The following is a 19156-nucleotide window of genomic DNA, read 5'->3' as shown; positions in this document are numbered from 1 at the left end:
CAGGCTTGGGGACTGTCTATGCCATGTGATGTATTCTTCTCTTCCTTTGAGAAGGTGCCACAAACTCAAGTCTCACCTTTCCTGTTGAAATGCTTAAGGTCCATGCAGAGAGTCTCTAGAATCAAGTCAACTGGCAGAATGGGGATCTATTTACCATGCAGCAGAGCTACTTTGTGCGGTCTCCTCCCATTTCAGGAAATTAATTACAATATATTGCACCCCTCCCCCCTGCAGCTGCTCCAGTTCTAGGGGTGTTTTTTTACATTTGACAGGTTTGTATGTGCCTGGCAGTGAGCTTATTGTATTTCCTCTGGAAATGGAAAGCACATCAGAAAGTTATAATATAACTTAAAAAAACAAAGCAAAAAACCCCTCAAGGTGAGCATACAGCTCTTCAAAATGGATGAAGATGAGCAACTACATTAGTGCATGTCACAAGTCAATTGTAAGGTAACTTTCTCTAGGCTTAGAGTAACTGCTTAAATTTGCACTATAACCTCACTGTCTTGCTAGACTCCTTTGAAAATGCAAGTCGTCAAACTATTCTGGTTTAGCTAAGGCAGTACAGCCCTCTGGATTGATGATGATGTTGGTATAAAGCTTTGCTGTAGCTATTCTTGCATGGGAAAAGGAATAAGCTTTATCAATACATGGTGTCTTTATACTATGAGACAGGGTCAGGCCAGATGGCTATAGGAGAGTAATAGAAGGCAGATATATTAGCCCCAAGCTAAGTGGGTCCCTTTTCCCTGGGTAAGGTAACAGGGAAGGTTCCAGAACAATCAGGAACCTTCTGGAGACAATTAAAACAGGCTGATTAGAACACCTGCAGACAATCAAGAAGCTGCTAGAATCAATTAAGGCAGGCTAATCAGGGCACCTGGGTTTAAAAAGGAGCTCACTTCAGGTTTGTGGTGTGCATGTGAGGAGCTAGGAGCAAGAGGTGCTAGGAGCTGAGAGTGAAAACGCAGACTGTTGGAGGACTGAGGAGTACAAGCATCATCAGACACCGGGAGGAAGGTCCTGTGGTGAGGATAAAGAAGGCGTTGGGAGGAGGCCATGGGGAAGTAGCCCAGGGAGTTGTAGCTGTCGCACAGCTGCTCCAGGAGGCTCTCTAGACAGCTGCATTCCATAGGGCCCTGGGCTGGAACCCGGAGTAGAGGGCAGGCCTGGGTTCCCCCCAAATCATCCCAACTCCTGGTCAGACACAGGAGGAATTGACCTGGACTGTGGGTTCAGAAAAATGGCCAAGCTGAGGGCTGCCGTGAAGCCCCAAGGCGAGCAAATCCGCCAATAAGCGCAAGACCCACCAAGGTAGAGCAGGTACTTTGTCACAACTAGTATAACCACATCCACGCTAGGGTTGTATTGGTATAAGCATTTTACTAATGAAAAAAGTGACCAGTATAGTTGTGGTGTTTACAAAATAAAATAAAAAAAAAGCCTGTGTAGACTAGGCTTAAGTGACTAGACCTTGAAAAGTCCTGCATAACCTTTCCTGCCACCCTACTGACCACTTTGGTGTAGTGCTCTTCATGCGCCTTTTGACTTCAGTGGTGCAGCATCAGATGCTAAATATGGCATTAGAAACCGTCTTAAGAACGGCCATACTGGGTCAGACCAAAGGTCCATCTAGCCCAGTATCCTGTCTTCTGACAGTGGCCAATGGCAGGGGTCCCAGAGGGAATGAACAGAACAAGTAATCATCAAATGATCCATCCCATCCCTCATTCCCAGCTTCTGGCAAACAGAGGCTAGGGACACCATCCCTGTCCATTCTGGCTAATAGCCATTGATGGACCTATCCTCCATGAACTTATCTAATTGTTTTTTGAACTATGTTATAGTCTTGGCCTTCACATCCTCTGGCAAGGAGTTCCACAGGTTGACTGTGCGTTGTGTGGAAAAAAATACTTCCCTTTGTTTTTAAATCTGCTGCCTATTAATTTCATTCCCCTAGCTCTTGTGTTATGAGGAGTAAATAAGGAAATGTTATTTACTTTCTTCATATCAGTCATGATTTTATAGACTTCTATCATATCCCCCCTTAGTCATCTTCTCCAAGCTAAAAAGTCCCAGTCTTATTAATCTCGCCTCATATGGCAGCCGTTCCATACTCCTAATCATTTTTGTTGTCTTTTTCTGAACCTTTTCCAATTCCAATATTTTTTTTTTTAGATGAAATGACACATCTCAATGCAGTATTCAAGATGTGGGCGTACCATGGATTTATATAGAGGCAATATGATATTTTCTGTCTTATTATCTATCACTTTAATTGATTCCCAACATTCTGTTTGCTTTTTTGACTGCTACTGCACATTGAATGGATGTTTTCAGAGAACTATCCACAATGACTCCAAGATCTTTCTTGAGTGGTAACAGCTAATTTAGACCCCATCATTTTATTTGTATAGTTGGGTTGATGTTTTCCAATGTGCATTACTTTGCATTTATCAACATTGAATTTCAACTGCCATTTTGTTGCCATCACCCAGTTTTGAGAGACCCTTTTGTAGCTCTTCACAGTCTGCCTGGGACTAAATTATCTTGAGTAGTTTTGTATCAGCAGCAAATTTTGCCACCTGTTTACCCCTTTTTCCAGATCATTTATGAATATATTGAACAGGACTGGTCCCAATGCAGACCCCTGGGGGACATCGCTATTTACCTCTCTCCATTCTGAAAACTGATTCATTTATTCCTACCCTTTGTTCCCTATCTTTTAACCAGTTACCAATCCATGAGAGGACCTTCTCTTTTTCCCACGAAAGCTTGCTTTGCTTAAGAGCCTTTGATGATGGAGCTTGTCAAAGGCTTTCTGAAAATCTAAGTACTCTATATCCACTGGTTCCTCCTTGTCCACATGCTTGTTGATCCCCTCAAAGAATTCTAGTAGATTGGTGAGGCATGATTGCCCTTTACAAAAACCATGTAGACTCTTCCCCCAACAAATTATGTTCATCTAGATGTCTGTCAATTTTGTCCTTTACTATAGTTTCAGCCAATTTGCCCGGTACAGAAGTCAGGCTTACTGGCCTGTAAGTGCCAGAATCAATCTCTGGAGCCCTTTTTAAAAATTGGCCCCACATTAGCTATCCTCCAGTCATTTGGTACAGAAGTTGATTTAAATAATAGGTTACAGACTACAGTTAGTAGTCCTGAAATTTCATATTTGAGTTCCTTCAGAACTCTTGGGTGAATACCATCTGGTCCTGGTGACTTATTACTGTTTATCAATTGAGAGGTGATTCCGCCTCTCCTCTTTAAACAGAAGGTGTTTCAGTAAATAAATCAACTGCAGCCAGATGTGAACAGGCTTCCCACAGCCCTTGTTCCAGCTTTGTGTCCTTTAGGCCACCTCCAGAGTGGAACTCCATACTGCACGCAGACATCTAGTGGCTGTGTCATATCCTATATTAAACAATTTCAGCATTCTAACCTTGTGCAGCTGTCTTTAGACCTCTCAGCGTTCTCTTTCCTAGTAGCCATTCTCCTGACTTTTGAGGCATCTGCAACATAAATGATCCAACCTGACTGCAGCTTTGCGCCTGGGGCTTTCCTCTCACTTCCTAGTTTAGATGTTCTTTGGTTGTGCCATCCCTTTGCTATATACAGGTTCACCCTTTCAGAAAATATTGCCCATCGAGTAATGCACTTGAAACCACACACCTAAACACTGCAATTCTGACTTGTGGGACATCCCTGCTTAACAGGTAGCATAACTGTGGCAGCCCTGACTAGTCATCTGCTCAGCTATCTAAATATAGCTTTTAGGCCTGGCCAGAATATTAAGGTCACATTCCGGAGTGCAGTCCAGAGGGGTCGTATCATTGCCTGTCCTGTAACCCTAGTGCCTCCAAAGGCTCGCTCTTGTCTAGATGCTCCCAGGCCGCATACAAGCCTGGTCTGAGTGTCTGTGGGTTGGCTCTAATTCAGGGTTTCTGATTCCAGAAGACTGATTGTTACCCCGGCCCCACTCTGGTTGCGCCTGGCAAGATGACCCCAACACGCTGCCAGTCCTGAATTTCCCGTGTTGTCAGCCCTGAAGAGTCGCAGCCCTTCCGTAGAACACGCAGAGCACCAATAACATTTGTTGTCTCTTTTAAAGAGACAAAAGCACATTACAGCTTATTGACTCAGCTGATGCAAATGCTCCCTTCCCTTCAAGCACAGCTCAGAGTTGGTGTGTTGTGAAAATAAAACAAAATAACACAGTGACATGGGTTGTGACACCAAGTAGAAGCAAGAAAGTTAGAAAGGATTGCAAACGGAAGTAAAAATACACATTTTAATGGCTAAGACTTAACTTAACAAGCTACAGTCTTTAAGGTTCTTTCTCCTCTTTGAGCTCCTTGGTCAAAGGAACTCCTCTTTCTTTACTTGCCAGAGCTCTGTTCTCTTGTCTGCCCAGTGATGGGTGCCAAGATGGGTTCTCCATACATCTTCCCAAACTTATTGTTTTGTCCCCTGACTCAGGCTGACCTCATGGAGTTCTTCCCTTCCCCCTGCTGATCTGTATGTAAAAAGGGCCTCTACTGTTTGTGGTCACATAGTGCTGCGTGGATACACTTTTATAATACAGTAATATTGTATACAATCAGTTGTTTGAATTACTTCTCATTTGAAGTTTAGATCCCCTGTCTTTATAATCCAGATAAGGTTTCTCTCTCTTGCTGGGATGCAGATGTCAAGCTATCTTTGCCCCTGCCTGACAGCTTTGTTACCTTTTATGTAATTAGATCTGTTGTCTCTGCCTGACAAGCAAATACACATTCCTTTGTCTAGGACAGACTGGGTTTATGCACTGCTCGCCAAACACATTTTAAGAAATAATTCTAGCACATATTCATAATTCTTTGTACACAGCCTGTATATGTATCATGCAAGAATGTTAACTATCAGTGAGTTATTAGTTTACTAATATCTTGAGACACCTTTTAGATATATTTCAGAGTAGCAGCCGTGTTAGTCTGTATCTGCAAAAAGAAAAGGAATACTTGTAGCACCTTAGGCTAAGGTGACAAAAGTACTCCTTTTCTTTTTTTCATTTAGATATAACTCAGGACAAGTGTTAGGTGCAGTGAGTATATCAGGCCTGAGAAGAGCTGCTGACACAAAGTAGTGAACAAATGCGCATCTGTGTCACAGTTGTCCTTTTAGTTATGAATCTAATTAGCTCTTATGTAAACCCTTGTTCACATCTTGCCTGTGAATTGTGTAAGTGCCATAATATTTGATATGGAGTTTCACTGTATTGTTTTCCACGTTGCTGTGTGCTCTGCACAAGCTACAAATTCAAGTCTAGCTTTCTATTTACAGCTAGAAGCTTATCTAACTTGCTTGAATAAAGAATCTCTGTGAATAGAAAGTCCACGCTTCAATAATATGGCACTATGAATATACTACTGACCCACTTCAGCAGGATGGTGATAGTTAAATGCTCAAGGTGATTAGAGAAGCTACACAAACAGAAAACCCAGTGATAAAGAGGGATTTCAACTATCCCCTTATTGACTGATACATGTCACCGCAGGAGAGGAAGCAGAGAGAGAATTTCTATGCAGCATTTAAATGACTGCTTCTTGGAGCAGCTAGTTATGGAACCCACTAGGGGAGAGGCAATTCCTGATTTCTGGAGCACAGGATCTGTAGCGCCCCGCAAATACGTGGATATCCGCTTTATAGCTGTGGATGTGGATAGCCGTAGACCATGATTGCGGATGGATGTGGATCCAAATTTTAGATCTAGAGCCCTGCAAATCTGCGGCTATCTGATTTATATCCATGGACCATGTTTACGGATCACATGCAGACAGAAATTTTGTATCTGCTCAGGGCTCTAAGGATTTGGGCCAAGAGGTGAATATAGCTGAACTACTTGCTGATCGCACCATGCCCATAATGCAATTCAATTTAACATCCTTGTAAGGGGGGGAGGGAATACCAAAGAAACCAACCACAGTAGCATTTAACTTCAAAAAGGGGAATTGCACAAAAATGAAGAAGCTAATTAAGCATAAATTAAAAGGAACAGTGCCAAGTGTGAAACACCTGCATGGAAACAGCATAATAGAGGCCCAAATTAAATGTCCTCCCTCCCCTCCCCCCCCAAAAACAAACAAACAGTAAGAGTCCAAAAATATGTCAGAATGGCTATACAGCAGAGTAAAAGAGGTGGTTAGAGGCAAAAAGGCATCCTTTACAAACTGGAAGTGAAGTCCTATTGAGGAAACTAGAAACAAACTCTGATAAGTCAGGACAAAAAAGAATTTGAAGAGCAACGAGCAAGACATAAATACAGCAAAACATTTTTGAAAGTACATCAGAAGCAGGAAGACTGCCAAACAGTCCAGTGGGGCTACTGGACAATCAAAGTGCTAAAGGAGAATTCAAAGAAGACAATGCTGTTGAACAGCACCTAAATTAATTCTTTGTATCTGTCTTCACCGCAGAGGATGTGAGGGAGATTCCCACACTTGAGCCATTCTTTTTAGGTGACAAATCTGAGAAACGGTCCCAGGGGTGCTGGAACAGGTTTTATAGTGGGGGTGCTGAGAGCTATTGAATCAAACTGTAAACCCTGTATATGATGGAAACCACTTCAAGTGAGGGGGTGCAGCAGCACTCGCAGTTCTAGCTCCTATCAACTGTCCCAGATTAAGGTGGCTTTGGAACAAATTTAAACAGTAGTAAGTCACCAGGACCAGATGGGATTCACCCAAAAGTTCTGAAGGAACTCAAATACGAAACTGAAAAACAACCAGCTATGGTATGTAACCTATTGTTTGTTTAAATAGGTCTCTATACCAGATGCCTGGAGAACAGGTAACACAACACTGATTATAAAAAAGGTGCTAGATGTAATCTTGGCACCTACTGAAGTTAGTCTTAACAGCCTGTACTAGGCACAGTGGTTGAAACTATAGTAAAGAACAGAATTATCAGACAGCTAGATGAACATGGCTTTTGTAAAGGAAAATCATGCTTCACTAATCTATTAGAATTCTTTAAGGGTGTCAACAAGAGTGATCTGGTTGACATTGGGTACCAGGATTTTCATAACACCTTTGACAAGATCCCACATCAAAATCTCTTAAGCAAAGTAAGCAGTCATGGGATAAGAAGGAAGGTCCTCTCATGGATCAGTAACTCGATACAAAATAAGGGGATGGATCACTTGATTGTCCTGTTAATTTGCTCTGAAGTGTCTGGCATTGGTCAGTGTTGAAAGACAGGATATTGGACTACATCAGGGGTTCTCAAACTTCATCGTACCGCAAACCCCCTCTGACAACAAATTACTACACAACCCCAAGAGGAAGGACTGAAGCCTAAACTTGCCCAAGCCCTGCCACCCTGGGCGGGGGGCCCAAATCCCAAGGGCTTCAGTCTCGGGCAGGGGGCCTATAACCTGAAGGTCTCGGGCTTTGGCCCTGGGTGTCGGGTTTGGGCTTCAGCGCCAAGCCCCAGCAAGGCTAATGCCAACCCTGGCAACCCCATTAAAAAAAGGGTCATGACCCATTTTGGGGTCCCAACCCACTGTTTGAGAACTGTTGGACTATATGGACTACGAGTCTAACCCAGCATGGCCCTTTTTCTGTTCAAAAGCAAACCTGTTCAGTCCTTTTCGGGTACTGTCTGGTTGGTAGTCTTTAAAATTGATTAGCTGTACTTAAATATGTAATCCTGAATGATGACAAGAAAAGCTCAAGTGTATGATTCAAAGGAATGAAACAAATTGGAAAAGTTGACACATACACAAAGCAACACCATCTAAGAACCACCCCTCAATGTTTATTCAACATTTACAACACTATCTTGTTACTATCCCTTCTTACAAACTCGTTTTTATGAAATGAGTCTCAAAAGTGACTCCTGTATTTTAGGACTAATTATTAATTAATAAACGTATTTGGTCAACTTAACATATTAACAGAAAGCAAGATACCTTTCTAGTCCATGAGGGACATGGTTGCTGTTTTTACTTATTTATTTTAGAACTAGCAGCAGCTTTCAGTTCTTAAAATAGTCAGTTCTTAAATTTCAAAATCACAGACTAAGGTTTCTGAAAAATATTCGGGCATCACTATATATCTCTCTCCCGCCCCCCCTCCCAAGGTTCTGATCCTGCAATTAGTTCTGCATGGGTGAGCCCCCTTCGTCTATGAAACACCCCAGTGAAATCAGTGGGGCTGTGTTGGCACAAGAGTCTTTGCATGGGACTCATTGCCCAATTGGGGGCTAAGATACAAAGCCTTAGTTTCATTCTCACTTTGCTCTACGTAAGAGACACAGCTTTGTATGAAGGCAGAGAAACTTATAGGAGAGCTCCCTCTTGTTAGAGCAACCTCTTGTTTTAGGGGGTTCTTAGGGGTAGTCTTCAGCTATGCAAGACTGCTCCTCTTTTGTGGGCCACGTCTGCTAAAGCAACCAACTTGTCTTAACATCCTGAGTGATTGCTTAATGAAGGTTTAATTAGAATTCTTAGCACTTGTAGTTTTTCTGCCTTCAAAGGGATACAGTCAACATAAAAATCATATGTTGTAAACAGATGAGAGATTAGCAAGAGCTGAAATGTTTACAATTCAGTCTACTTGTCACTACCTATGCTTTTTATTGTTTGCATTTCACTCAGCTCTGACAATGCAAGTTTTGCTTTGGTTCAGAGTCAATTTCACTTTCATGTTCTCAGTTCAGCAAGGGTTAGGTTTCAAACACTGCAAGAGTGTGATAGTTTGCTTACACAAACTTAACTGGATTTTTTTCCTTTAATTGTGGGAACATTTCTATTGATTTCAGGTTTTATAAAAGCTTGCTGCAAAATGTAAATATCAGCTCAATTTAAGTTGGCTCATTAAATCCTCTTTGTACCCCTATGAAGTAGGCAAGTATTAGACCCAATTTTCAAATGGGACACTGAGGCAGAGATATGAAGTGATTTGCCCAAGGTCAAAAAGGGTCAGTATTGGAGACTAGATTAAAACTCAGGACTTCCTGCTTCACTTCTGTGCTCAGATAATACCCCTCTAACTTGTCTCAATTCAATTGTTTTTTTTCCTTCTCTGTGTATTCTTCAAGGCGCAGGAGCCATTTGTTCCAATACTGAGAGCACAGATCTGAGTCCATGAAATGTGGATGTGCAGGGGAACCATCTTTATAAGAAACCACAATAAGTCCACAATTAACCTGGAATGAAAAGCATAACATTAGTTGTTCAATATCAATATGCAGGTTTAGTAGACTATTCCCAAGATTAAACTGCATTTCCACTATGTAGATCAATGTAAAGCTAAAATAAAAACCACTAACTTTAATAAGCAATGTTATTCACAATAAAGCACTAGGAGCCCAGTTTTCCAAGGTGTGGAAGTGCCCAATGACTTGGAGTTGTAGGAGCTCAGCAATCCTACATATCAGGCCTTAAGGGTCTAATCCTGTGTTCTGGACATTGACAAAATTTCCATGGACTTTGAGTAGATTTTTGCTTGTGCCAGTACAGATTCAGGCCCATGCCATTCAGCAAATCAGGCTGTAAGGAAATGGTTCCTTCTGCATGTTCCACTAACTATCAGACTTGTCAAATAAAACATAAAAAGTTAACAGTGAAGAATAAAGTGATATCATTGGCTTATCAGAGCCATTAAAAAAAAAAGGAACAGAACCATGTAGCTATTTCCTATATTTCTCAATGAAATGATCCTGCCATAGCATTATACAAGTCCTCAGTTTAACTGATCTATTTCTTTCCTTTCCTAGAAAGTCCTCGACAGGGCCTTGGGTATCCTGTCATTTTCTCCTGCTTTAATCTTTCCTCTCCAAATCAGGAACTGCCATCCTTCAGGCCAAGCTGACCCTCTTTGGAGTCTATAAACACACATCCCTTCCTCAGCTGTTGAGTAATGGGCACCACTTCCCTTCACTGCCAAGGAATGGAGTAATGTTCCCGGATAGTTTAAGGAGGGCATTTAACCACATCCATTCAATTGCCAGTGGAGTAAGGCACTCTTCTAGGAGGCAATGAGGGGTGCTTGTTGCTAGCTCATTTCCTTGTCTGCCTGCTCTCGAGTTTGATTCCTCTCCTCCCCTTTCACATGCCATGCTCACGCAAAGTGGCATGGAGCTGGATGGTTCTTCTCCCCCACTGTGCGTTGCCACGTGCTATGTTTTCACTGTAAACTGTCTTGCTACATTAGGGTCTGACTTTCTGTAGGGCTGTGCACCTGTAGCTCCCAATAAGTTCAGTTGGGAGATTTGGGAGCTCAGCACTTCTCAACAGCTGTGCCATTTGCTAAGGGCCTGATGAGTGGAAAGTTCCTTGAGTACACTGACAACATACTGCTGACCAAGGGAGGCAGCAGGAGCAGCAATTATGGTGGAATTAACTTAGATTGGGACAGGTGCAAGTGTGTAAATGCTAGCTGCAGTTTATATTGGATAGAGGGTGACTAGAGGACGCGAGTGGGGAAAATGAAGTTGTTGTGAGCACTGTTGTTTGTCTCAGCAGGTAGTAGGCCTACTGACCTGGAAGTCATAATTAGCATCATGGTTTATGGCTCCGGTATATGCTGCAACCTGTAGTGGGTTGTCAAATGTGTTCCGGAGATATGGCTTTGATTTCTCTGAAGTCTTCCAGTCAATCACACACAACTGGCCTCTGTAAAACCAAGCAAAAAGAGGAGTATTTTAGTTAAACTTCGTGCTAATGGAAAAAAAGTGACATCAGATATGCAAGTCAAACACTTTATTTCTCCTGTTTCCTGCTGATGATGTGTCAATTATCATCATCATGTTGCTGGTGCCAGCCTGAGTTATGAACTCCTTCTGCACAAGCTGGATTAGATCCAGGGACTAATAAGTATAAATACCAGTGGCAGTTCTAAATGACATCACTTTGGTTCACTTAGCTCTTTCGTGCTAATGTGGCACTCCAATGGTATGCAGAGATTGCTCGCTAAAAGAATAGCAGCACTGCTGTTAGCAGGGCAATCTGTGATCTCCCCTCTTTCTCTCCTAGTTCTCATCCTGAACCTGCCTGACCTCCCCTGTTCCATCCCTGGTGCTGTTGCTTTGATGCCTCTTCAGCTTTGCAGTCTCTCTGGCTTCCTCCCCCAGTCCACTCAACCTCCCAGCTGCTACGCGACGTGTCCTACCATCTGAACCACATAACATCAAATAGATCAGATCTGGCCCATAAGCCAGCTGTTGCTCACCAAAGTCATATAAAACACAGTGGGATATAACAAAGAACCAGCATCTCACCGATACTCAGCCACACAATCTACAAGGCCTGAATAGTGAAGAGTTTCATGATGAACTGCACTTTCAAGAGCTTTTACTCCACTGATGTCTCTCAGAACATGCTGTACACTGGCTAAGTAACCAGAGACAGTGGTATCTTTTTCCTGCTCCTTCAACGGGACCTCTTCAGACAAAAAGACAGATTCCAAAGCTGCATGGAATAATTTTCCTTGAAAGAAGATTTCTATGAAAGATGACAGAAAAAAGATCTTTAAAACCCCTTTCTTAATAAGCAATGCTCATATATGGGATAAATATTTTAAACTACTATATAGTTGAGACTCTAAAATCAGCCCCATTTTGGTGCTGAAACAGCTTCAAGGGTATAGGAAGGGGAAGGGAACAAATAATGGAATTATTTAAGGTATTAATCTAAATTAGCCTGTGTTCATGAATTGTCCCAGAGCAATTTACAATGTAGTCAGATTTATTCTTTAGTCAAACATATTTGCCATACAATTTCCATAAATCAGTGTTGGCCTGTAGAATGTTTTTGAGCAGTTCATTGTATTTGATATCAAAGCTGTGATGGTTGGTTTTAATTGGATGCATCTGCTACCTGACGGAACATAACTCTTAGGATAAGGTTTGAGTTAGGAATGATAGCTGCTTAAAATGTGCTGTTTCTGTAGAACGTTCTTGCTAGTATGTTTGTTTGTTCATGAAAATATTCAAGAACACAAACTGAGTGTGAATACAGCAAATTCAGCTTTTCAGTTGAGCAAAAATTTATGTAAGACGTTTCAAACTATTAACCAAGCTCTAAGTATAACAACAGCTAGCCAGCACCCCCAAGATTGGGCATTTCAGCAGGACTAGGATGCCTTAGCCGCACTGAGCATGGGGAAAAATCAGTTGACAGTCTTTATGAATTAAAGACCTGATATGCACTCAGACTTCACAGGAAAAACTTGGAATTCACATATAAAGTTAAGGACTTCAGTATATCAAGCAAGCCATGTGGCTGCCCAAATGCTGGTTGGTTTGGAGCACACAGCAGGACCAAAGATTCGGAGCCTCAGACCTGTTGAGACAGCCAGTGGTCTATAATCAGATAGCTGGCCAGCAGGTTTTGAAGTTTGCACTCCATGTCTGGGTTCCCGAATGCAAATATCAAAGTCTCCAGAACTGTCATCTACAGTTATTCAAAAATTCTGGGTGTCCCATGACCCTCAGACAATCAGTTATGTAGTGCAGTGAGCCACTTTATTCCCAAACATTTAAAACAAAAAAAAAACTACTATCTGTAGAAGTGCTAGTCAAACTCCATAAATCAGGTGGGAAGTATCAACCTGTTGCAGATTCTAGCAAGTGCTACCAAAATAATGGGGGTTGGAGGAAGGAACTCCTCAATTCTAATCCCATTTTACCATTAAGTACTATTAGGTTATTGGTCCACCCCTGTGGTTCTTGTACTCAACGGGAGTGTCCCTGAATAAGCAATCAGGGAAGGCCTCAAAATGTGGTCCATTAATACCAGGCATTCTTGTAAAGTGCTTTGGGATTCTGAAATGGACGCTGCTATATGGATATGCAAAGTGTGTGTCTTCTAGGGCCAGATCCAGCAGCTATGCTATTGAGCACGGCCCATTATTTTTAGAAGCACTTTGGTTAGACTTACTTTTAGTATATTCTGCAAAACCATCTTTTCCAAGTTCCAGAATCATCCGCTGCTTCCACCTCTTCAGATAGAATGCCTGGTCCAAAGGCATGGTCTGCTGAAGAACACTCGTCACACTGGGCACCTTGTGCTTTTGTAAACTGATTTTCAGCAGGTGCTTTCCATCACTGTTTGGAGGCAAAGCTCTCTTATTGGAGTTTATCAGAGGGACCCAGTTTTTTGGAATTTTTGCTTCAACATCCTTAACTGGAGGCTTAAACTTACTCACTGGTCCGTATATCAGATTATCTTCTTCAAACAATGTTTCTGGTGTCGGGGGGCTGGCTTTGGAAGATGTGACAGAACGGACCAAGTTCATGTATCTTTCTTGGTCAACTTGTTCATAACCATTCTCTTTTTTCTTCTTGCTACAAAGGTAGGAGGAGATACACAGGCACATACGTGGGACTTGATTTTTGCAAAAATGTTCTGTCAACAGCATTTTTAGTCTCCCAGATTTTCTGGTAAATAGCTTGAGGGATTTCATTCCCTGAAGCAGTATTTACAGATGGTTAAACAAACAGTTTTCTTTCTTCTGTTAGGAGCATTCATAACCTTCCATAATTTCCTACTGTAGAAAAAGAATTTCCATGATTTGAAGAGTTACTGCACTTTAGTATCATCAAGCTATCATCTCCCTTTACAAATTAAAGCTGCACAGTATTCATTAGTGCCTTTCATATTAACTGAACTTCAACCACTTTGAGTTAAACAAAACTGTAATAGTGAGAAATAATAGCAGATGGAAAGATAAAATAAGAGGTATAGACAAGAGGAAAACTTTCTGATTTGAAATGAGGTGGAGAGATAAAAGAAGGCTGTTGCAAGTGGGATAAGCTGCAGTGCAGAAGGCTCTGCCTCTTACAGTAGCAAAACTGTAGGAAGGTACAGAGAAGATGATACTACATGCAGGGAGAAAGACAAGCTACATGGGCTAGACAGAAGCAAGTCCCTGGAGTAGAATTAACTGACTAGAGAGGGAAGATGAGCTCTTCAGGAATGGTGGGGATGTGTTTGTTCTCTGTACGTGTGAGAAAGCAGCCAGTAGTTTTATGTACAGCCTAGAATCTGGAGAGACTTGGAGAAGCCTAAGAGAAGGGAAATAAACTAAAAATATTTGAAATCTTCAAATACCAGTTTAAGCTGTTTTGGAAAATATATATTTTAAATTAAAAATTTAGATCTTTTTCCTAACTGAGAATAAAACAAGTCCTATTTTTAAGCTAAGACACTTTAGGATATTTCTTTAATAGAAGCTGCAGACCAAGATAGTCTAGTTTATAGCCTGGCTCTGAAAAGTATGTTGTAGTTGCAATTTTTGGTTCTGATCCTGAGCAGCTGCATTGAAAGAACCATTTCCTAGTATGCTTAAAATTAAACATAGGCACAAGTCTTTGCACTATTAGGGCCTTAGTTTCCTTCTACTGAGAACTATCCACTCAGCAATCAAAGTTACTTCATTCCATGTTTTGCAAATAAAACATGCAGGCAATATGTATTACAAGCTAACATGACTGCTTTGTTCTTGAAACACTTCAGTATTTTTCATTTAATTCACTGCATTTCTCAAACACTCCACATGCTGTTCAAACAGTAGGAGTACTAGGGGAAAAAAAAAAAAAAGGTCTTGATCTTATAAATGATTCTAGACAGGGCCATCCCTGTGCTCATACAGAGTCCCGATGAAGTCAATGGGGCTCACAGAACTGGCAAGATCTGTGCCCAAAAGCGCTTATAGCTTAGTAGATGGAGCAATCCTAGTGACAAAGGACCTTATTGCAATCCCAGTTAAGGTGCTTCCCTTACTAGCAATTCATCAAGGGAATTGCTAGTAATTTTAGGATTACGTCGTGGACTATAAAAGAGAGAGGAAAAACAAAACACCACAATACAAGCTGTTGCATCCCAGAATTGTTTGCACTTGTTTGTATAATGCAAGTTAACCCCTTTGGGAAACCATAAGGTATGTAGTGGAAATGAAAAATAAATCATAACTGGTTTAGCATAAAAACAAAGTACTTTTAAAAAGGAAACCTTTCCTAATACTAAGATATTTTGAATACCAAAATATACAATTTCCCTATTACATTTGTATAGCAGAGATGACAGTATCAAAGCATAAAGGGATAAGCCAAAATCTTGAACTACTTAAAAAAAAAAAAAAGGACACAACACAATCCTAATTTTTATGTTTGCCATGTCCTCTTCTATCTGCTAGCTCTTTTCCAGTGTGCAACAATGGGAAATTGACATTAATCTTGCTCTGAGCATCCTGACAGACTCTTGTGAAGTTTAGTTTCCTGCCTGCACACAAGAATAGAGCAGGCAGGTGTAGTAGGAAAGGGCAAACCAATCCATGCCAATCATTTTCTTACTAAGACAAAGTGTGCAACTATTGCCAAAATTAGATCATGAGTAGTAACCATGTAGATTGATTTTATGTAATGGGCTCAATTCTGCCCAGTTCAATCTCATTGAAATTAATTGCACAAGCTTTGAGTAAAACCTGAATATCAATTTTTTTATTACTTCTCCTCATTTTTACTTGTTGGCAGGATGTTTTTCTCCAGTTTTGCTCTTCCTACAGTAGGGGCTTGATCCCTTCTTTTTAGTAATATTTATTCTTTTGGTAGTGTAAAGAAGTACTGTAGTTTGCATTAAGTACACATCAGTTTCAGTTCTTCTCAGACACAATTATAAAGTCAGTCCACCTTGGGCTTCTTGTGAGCCTTACATTTCATGTTTGCTATCACTGAACAGAAGCTTAACCAATAGAGAATTGGTTAAAACAATCTGTTCTTGCCAATAGGTACTCTTCTTTAATCCTGTTGACCACTCTTCATTTTTAATAGAATTATTCTAGTCTCTGATTTAGGTCAGTTACCTGTCATAATTTGCTACTTGCTAGACAAAGAATAAGGAGTGATGTTTGTAAATTATGAAAGAGGTATCAATTCTAAAGTCTGTCAAAATATACTACCTTGTGTATGAAATGATTTGAAGGGGTGAGCATAGCAAATTGATATCTAAAGGTCAGCCTTCGTTTCCAGAAGCAAGTTATTTCAGGGAAGCATTGTTTCATTACAAAAATCTGGGTAGGGAGATAATCTGTTCTCCCTTGTTCACACGACCAATTTTAGGGATTGGGGGAAATTTATAACCTATCTGCTAGCATGCACGTGCCCCTTGACCTCTCATGGCTGACATACAGAAGAAAGTCTTATGACGAATACAAACTAAAGGACATTCTTGAGTTTTTATGGAGGAGAATACTAAGCTCTATGCCCTGAATCACATGATGTTTGTATGTAAAGAACCCATGATCACTTACAAAGGAAAATTAAACTTTGCCTACACTCGCTGTACAGAGACAATTTAAAAAAAAAAATCTAGTCTTACTCCTTCAAATTCAGTGATAAATCCTAGTCACATGCCTTAGAGTTGCACATATGCCAAGAAGACTGCTACCTACTGGATGGCAAATACAAGTCACTGCTTTCACCTGGTAACTGCAATAAGCATTACTTAACTTATTTATAACTGTAGTATCTAGTTCTGATAGTGTACTTTTCATCCATAGTGCTCAAAGCCCTTTATAAAGAATGTCAGTAACATTACCCCCATGTCACAAATGGGGAAACTGAGGCACAAAAGCAAAGTTACTTGCCCAAGATCCCTGAGCAGTCGAGTGCTCTAACCACTAGGCAACACGTGCTGCCAGTTTTCACTACATTGGGGTGAGAGTCCCCCTTCCTGGATGTTGACTTTAACAGAGAAAGTTAAAACGTCTCTCCGGCGATGCGTGTTACAGTGAGGCAGCCTAGCCTGGTGCCTACAACAGCAAACTGGGACACGGGAGATCTCGGTTCTGTCCCCAGCTCTGCCAGTGGGCTGCCGGGTGGCCATGGCCAAGTCACCTTCCCGGCTCCGTGCCTCAGTTTCCCCATCTATGAAGTGGGGAATGATGGCGCTGTCCTCCTTTGCAAAGCGCTGGGAGGGCCGGGGTGAAGAGCACTGGATGCTATTAGGACAGTGCCTCCTTCCCTGAGGAGAGCTCTGTCTCCACGCGGCTTGGGGCAGCTCTCCCACCGGGGGCCCGGCCAGAGGGGGACACGGCTCAGCCCAGCCGAACCCGTCTCTCTTACCGGACTCGGGGCCCTTGCCCCGCTCCCTATCCGAACGCCCTCCCTCCAGCCGTTAAGACCGTTACCTCCGCTCACTCAGCCCCCGGCCCGCCACTACCTTCCCGCCGGGACGGCGCGCCGCCTCTCGGGATTTGTAGTTCTCTGCCCCCTTCCCTCAGCCTATCGGCTGTACAGCTCGTTGATCCGGAGAACTACAACGCCCACAATGCATTTCGCCTCCCTCCTCGGCGCGGAGCTCGGCGGTTGAGAATTACGTCAGCGGGAGGTTACAGTTGTGATAGGAGGGGGGGGTGTGAACACGTGACGGAGACTTCCCAAGCCGCCCTCTGAACTAAGGGCAGGGTCGCCGAGCGTACATGCCTAACTGGGCTTTCCCGCCCGGAGCCAAAATGGCCTCCCCACGCCCGGCGCGTGCTCCCCCTTCTGGGAAACGCGTTGAGGTCTCTATGGTGGGCCGCGCGCGTGCTGCTGGGAAGGTGGGGGAGGCGCTGAGGAGGCGGCGCCCGGCCCCGCTCGCGTGGGTCAGGTGGCCTGAGCCCATATGAGCCGCCGCGGGCGCTGAGGGAAGAGGGCGGCTGTGGACGAGGAGCGGCGGGCGCTATGGCTGCGCTGCCCGAGGAGGCGGCGGAGAGGAGGCAGGTACGAGGGGGGTGTTGCTGTGGGGCCCCCCCTCGAGGCTGCTTCCCCCTCCCTGGGGGCTGAGACCTCCCCCCCTCGGCTCACTCTCCCGTGGGGCCGCTTCATCCCCCCCATCCAGGCTGGATCCTCCTCCCCCCCCGTGGGGCTGTGACCCCCAACATCCCTATTCCTTGCCAAGGGGCAGCTGGCTGAGCCCCCCCCTGCTGGGGGGGGGGGCGGATGACCCCCCCCCCCCCACCACCGGTGGGGCTGGCTGCCCGTCCTGCAGCCCCTGGCTGGGCTCTGCCCGGGGGTAGATCTGGTGCTTGCCTCCCCCTTGTGCTGTGCTCTCTGCCCTGTCCCCGTCTCCACTCCCTGCTCCGCTGCTGCCTGCCCCCTGCTTTAAATTCCCCTGGGGGGTGCGTGTGTCTTGGCTGTGCCGGTGTCTGCACCCCTGAAGCAGGGCTGGTGCTGTAACTAACACCCCCATGGCCCCTCCCCGGGGCACCGTGACTACAGACCCTAGCCAGCTGCGGAGGCAATGCAGGACAGCTCTCCTGGAACTGCTGAGTGACTTCAGTTTCTTTGAAAGCTGACACCCCAAGTGCCTTAAACAAAATGCTCCCTGTACTCTAGGATTTTGTGTTTATACAGTAGGGAGGAAAAGGCAACATCAGCTTAATACCCACAGCTCCAGCGAAGTACCAAGGGAGTGCGTCAGGGCACGAAAACAGTATGCCTTAAGCCAAATACCTGACCTGTGGGCAGGATCTGCTGGCCTCTGTCTACTTATATGGCTGACTTGGTCTGTCTAGCCTTAATGGTTGCAAAGAGAACTTTCTGGATGTGATCAAAGTCTAATGATGTACTGTTGTCTTCCTGAGTCTGCAGGCAGCTAAAATAATGATGGTGGGGAGTAAATTTCTCCCAGCTCCCATTAAGCTCTTTGAATTTGAACTCTAAAGCTTATGTCAGCACTACTTAACTGCTGATCATTTTAACAGACTGATTGAGGGATGGGGTCTTAGTGAAGCTTGCAAGAGGATTGGGGAAAATGTGAGTTGCAGGGAATAAAATAGAGGGGAGGAAGGAGGTGATGCACAAATTTAGGAAAAAGGGTGGTGAAACAAAAAGGAGGATGGGGAAGGAAGAGAAACAAAGGGCAGAAATAGCAGTAGCCTTAAAAGGGATCAAAATGTCAAAATAAACTATATTGAATGTTTCATGGAAGTACTGAACAAATAATTGAAAGTTCAGGTAATGCATATAAACTGCTGGTGCTCAAACAAGATTACCTGTTCCAGTTAGCATTGCTTCAGTCTTTTCTGGAGTCAGTTTCAGACAGCTGATCTTCTTTCATGATCCAGTCTCGCAGAGTCATGCTATTACCTGTGAGACCGCCATGATTTCTAGATGAAACACAGGCTGCATG

General features: G+C 43.2%; 2 protein-coding genes across 6 annotated transcripts in view; one reads left to right on the top strand and one right to left on the bottom strand.

Moving 5' to 3' along the window:
- Positions 1-7777: 7777 nt before the first annotated feature.
- MGME1 (mitochondrial genome maintenance exonuclease 1) lies at positions 7778-17269 on the bottom strand. 4 transcript variants are annotated; one of them, XM_043512147.1, is made up of 6 exons: positions 17172-17207; positions 13868-14049; positions 12923-13532; positions 11263-11485; positions 10525-10657; positions 7778-9189 (listed from the first exon to the last, which is right to left on the bottom strand). In XM_043512147.1, exons 3-6 carry the CDS (start codon positions 13446-13448, stop codon positions 9040-9042), a joined length of 1032 nt encoding a protein of 343 aa, XP_043368082.1. In that variant the 5' UTR covers positions 13449-13532; positions 13868-14049; positions 17172-17207; the 3' UTR covers positions 7778-9039. The 4 variants fall into 4 exon arrangements, with proteins under 4 accessions (XP_043368082.1, XP_038253877.1, XP_043368083.1 ...); XM_038397949.2 differs by lacking the exon at positions 13868-14049 and having other exon boundaries at positions 17172-17269; XM_043512148.1 differs by lacking the exons at positions 13868-14049; positions 17172-17207 and adding an exon at positions 16127-17030.
- A 195-nt stretch (positions 17270-17464) lies between these two features.
- Positions 17465-19156, top strand: part of SNX5 (sorting nexin 5) — a 37463-nt gene continuing 35771 nt past the window's right edge. The window contains exon 1 of one of the 2 annotated variants that reach the window (XM_038396286.2): positions 17465-17745. In XM_038396286.2, coding sequence (XP_038252214.1) covers positions 17707-17745 — 39 coding nt within the window. In that variant the 5' untranslated portion in view covers positions 17465-17706. The remainder of the gene's footprint in view (positions 17746-19156) is intronic. The other variant, XM_043512146.1, reaches the window with a different exon arrangement.

Source organism: Dermochelys coriacea, chromosome 3 (genome assembly GCF_009764565.3).
Source record: "Dermochelys coriacea isolate rDerCor1 chromosome 3, rDerCor1.pri.v4, whole genome shotgun sequence".
Classification (NCBI taxonomy): domain Eukaryota; kingdom Metazoa; phylum Chordata; order Testudines; family Dermochelyidae; genus Dermochelys; species Dermochelys coriacea.
This window is presented reverse-complemented; position numbering and strand designations above follow the sequence as displayed.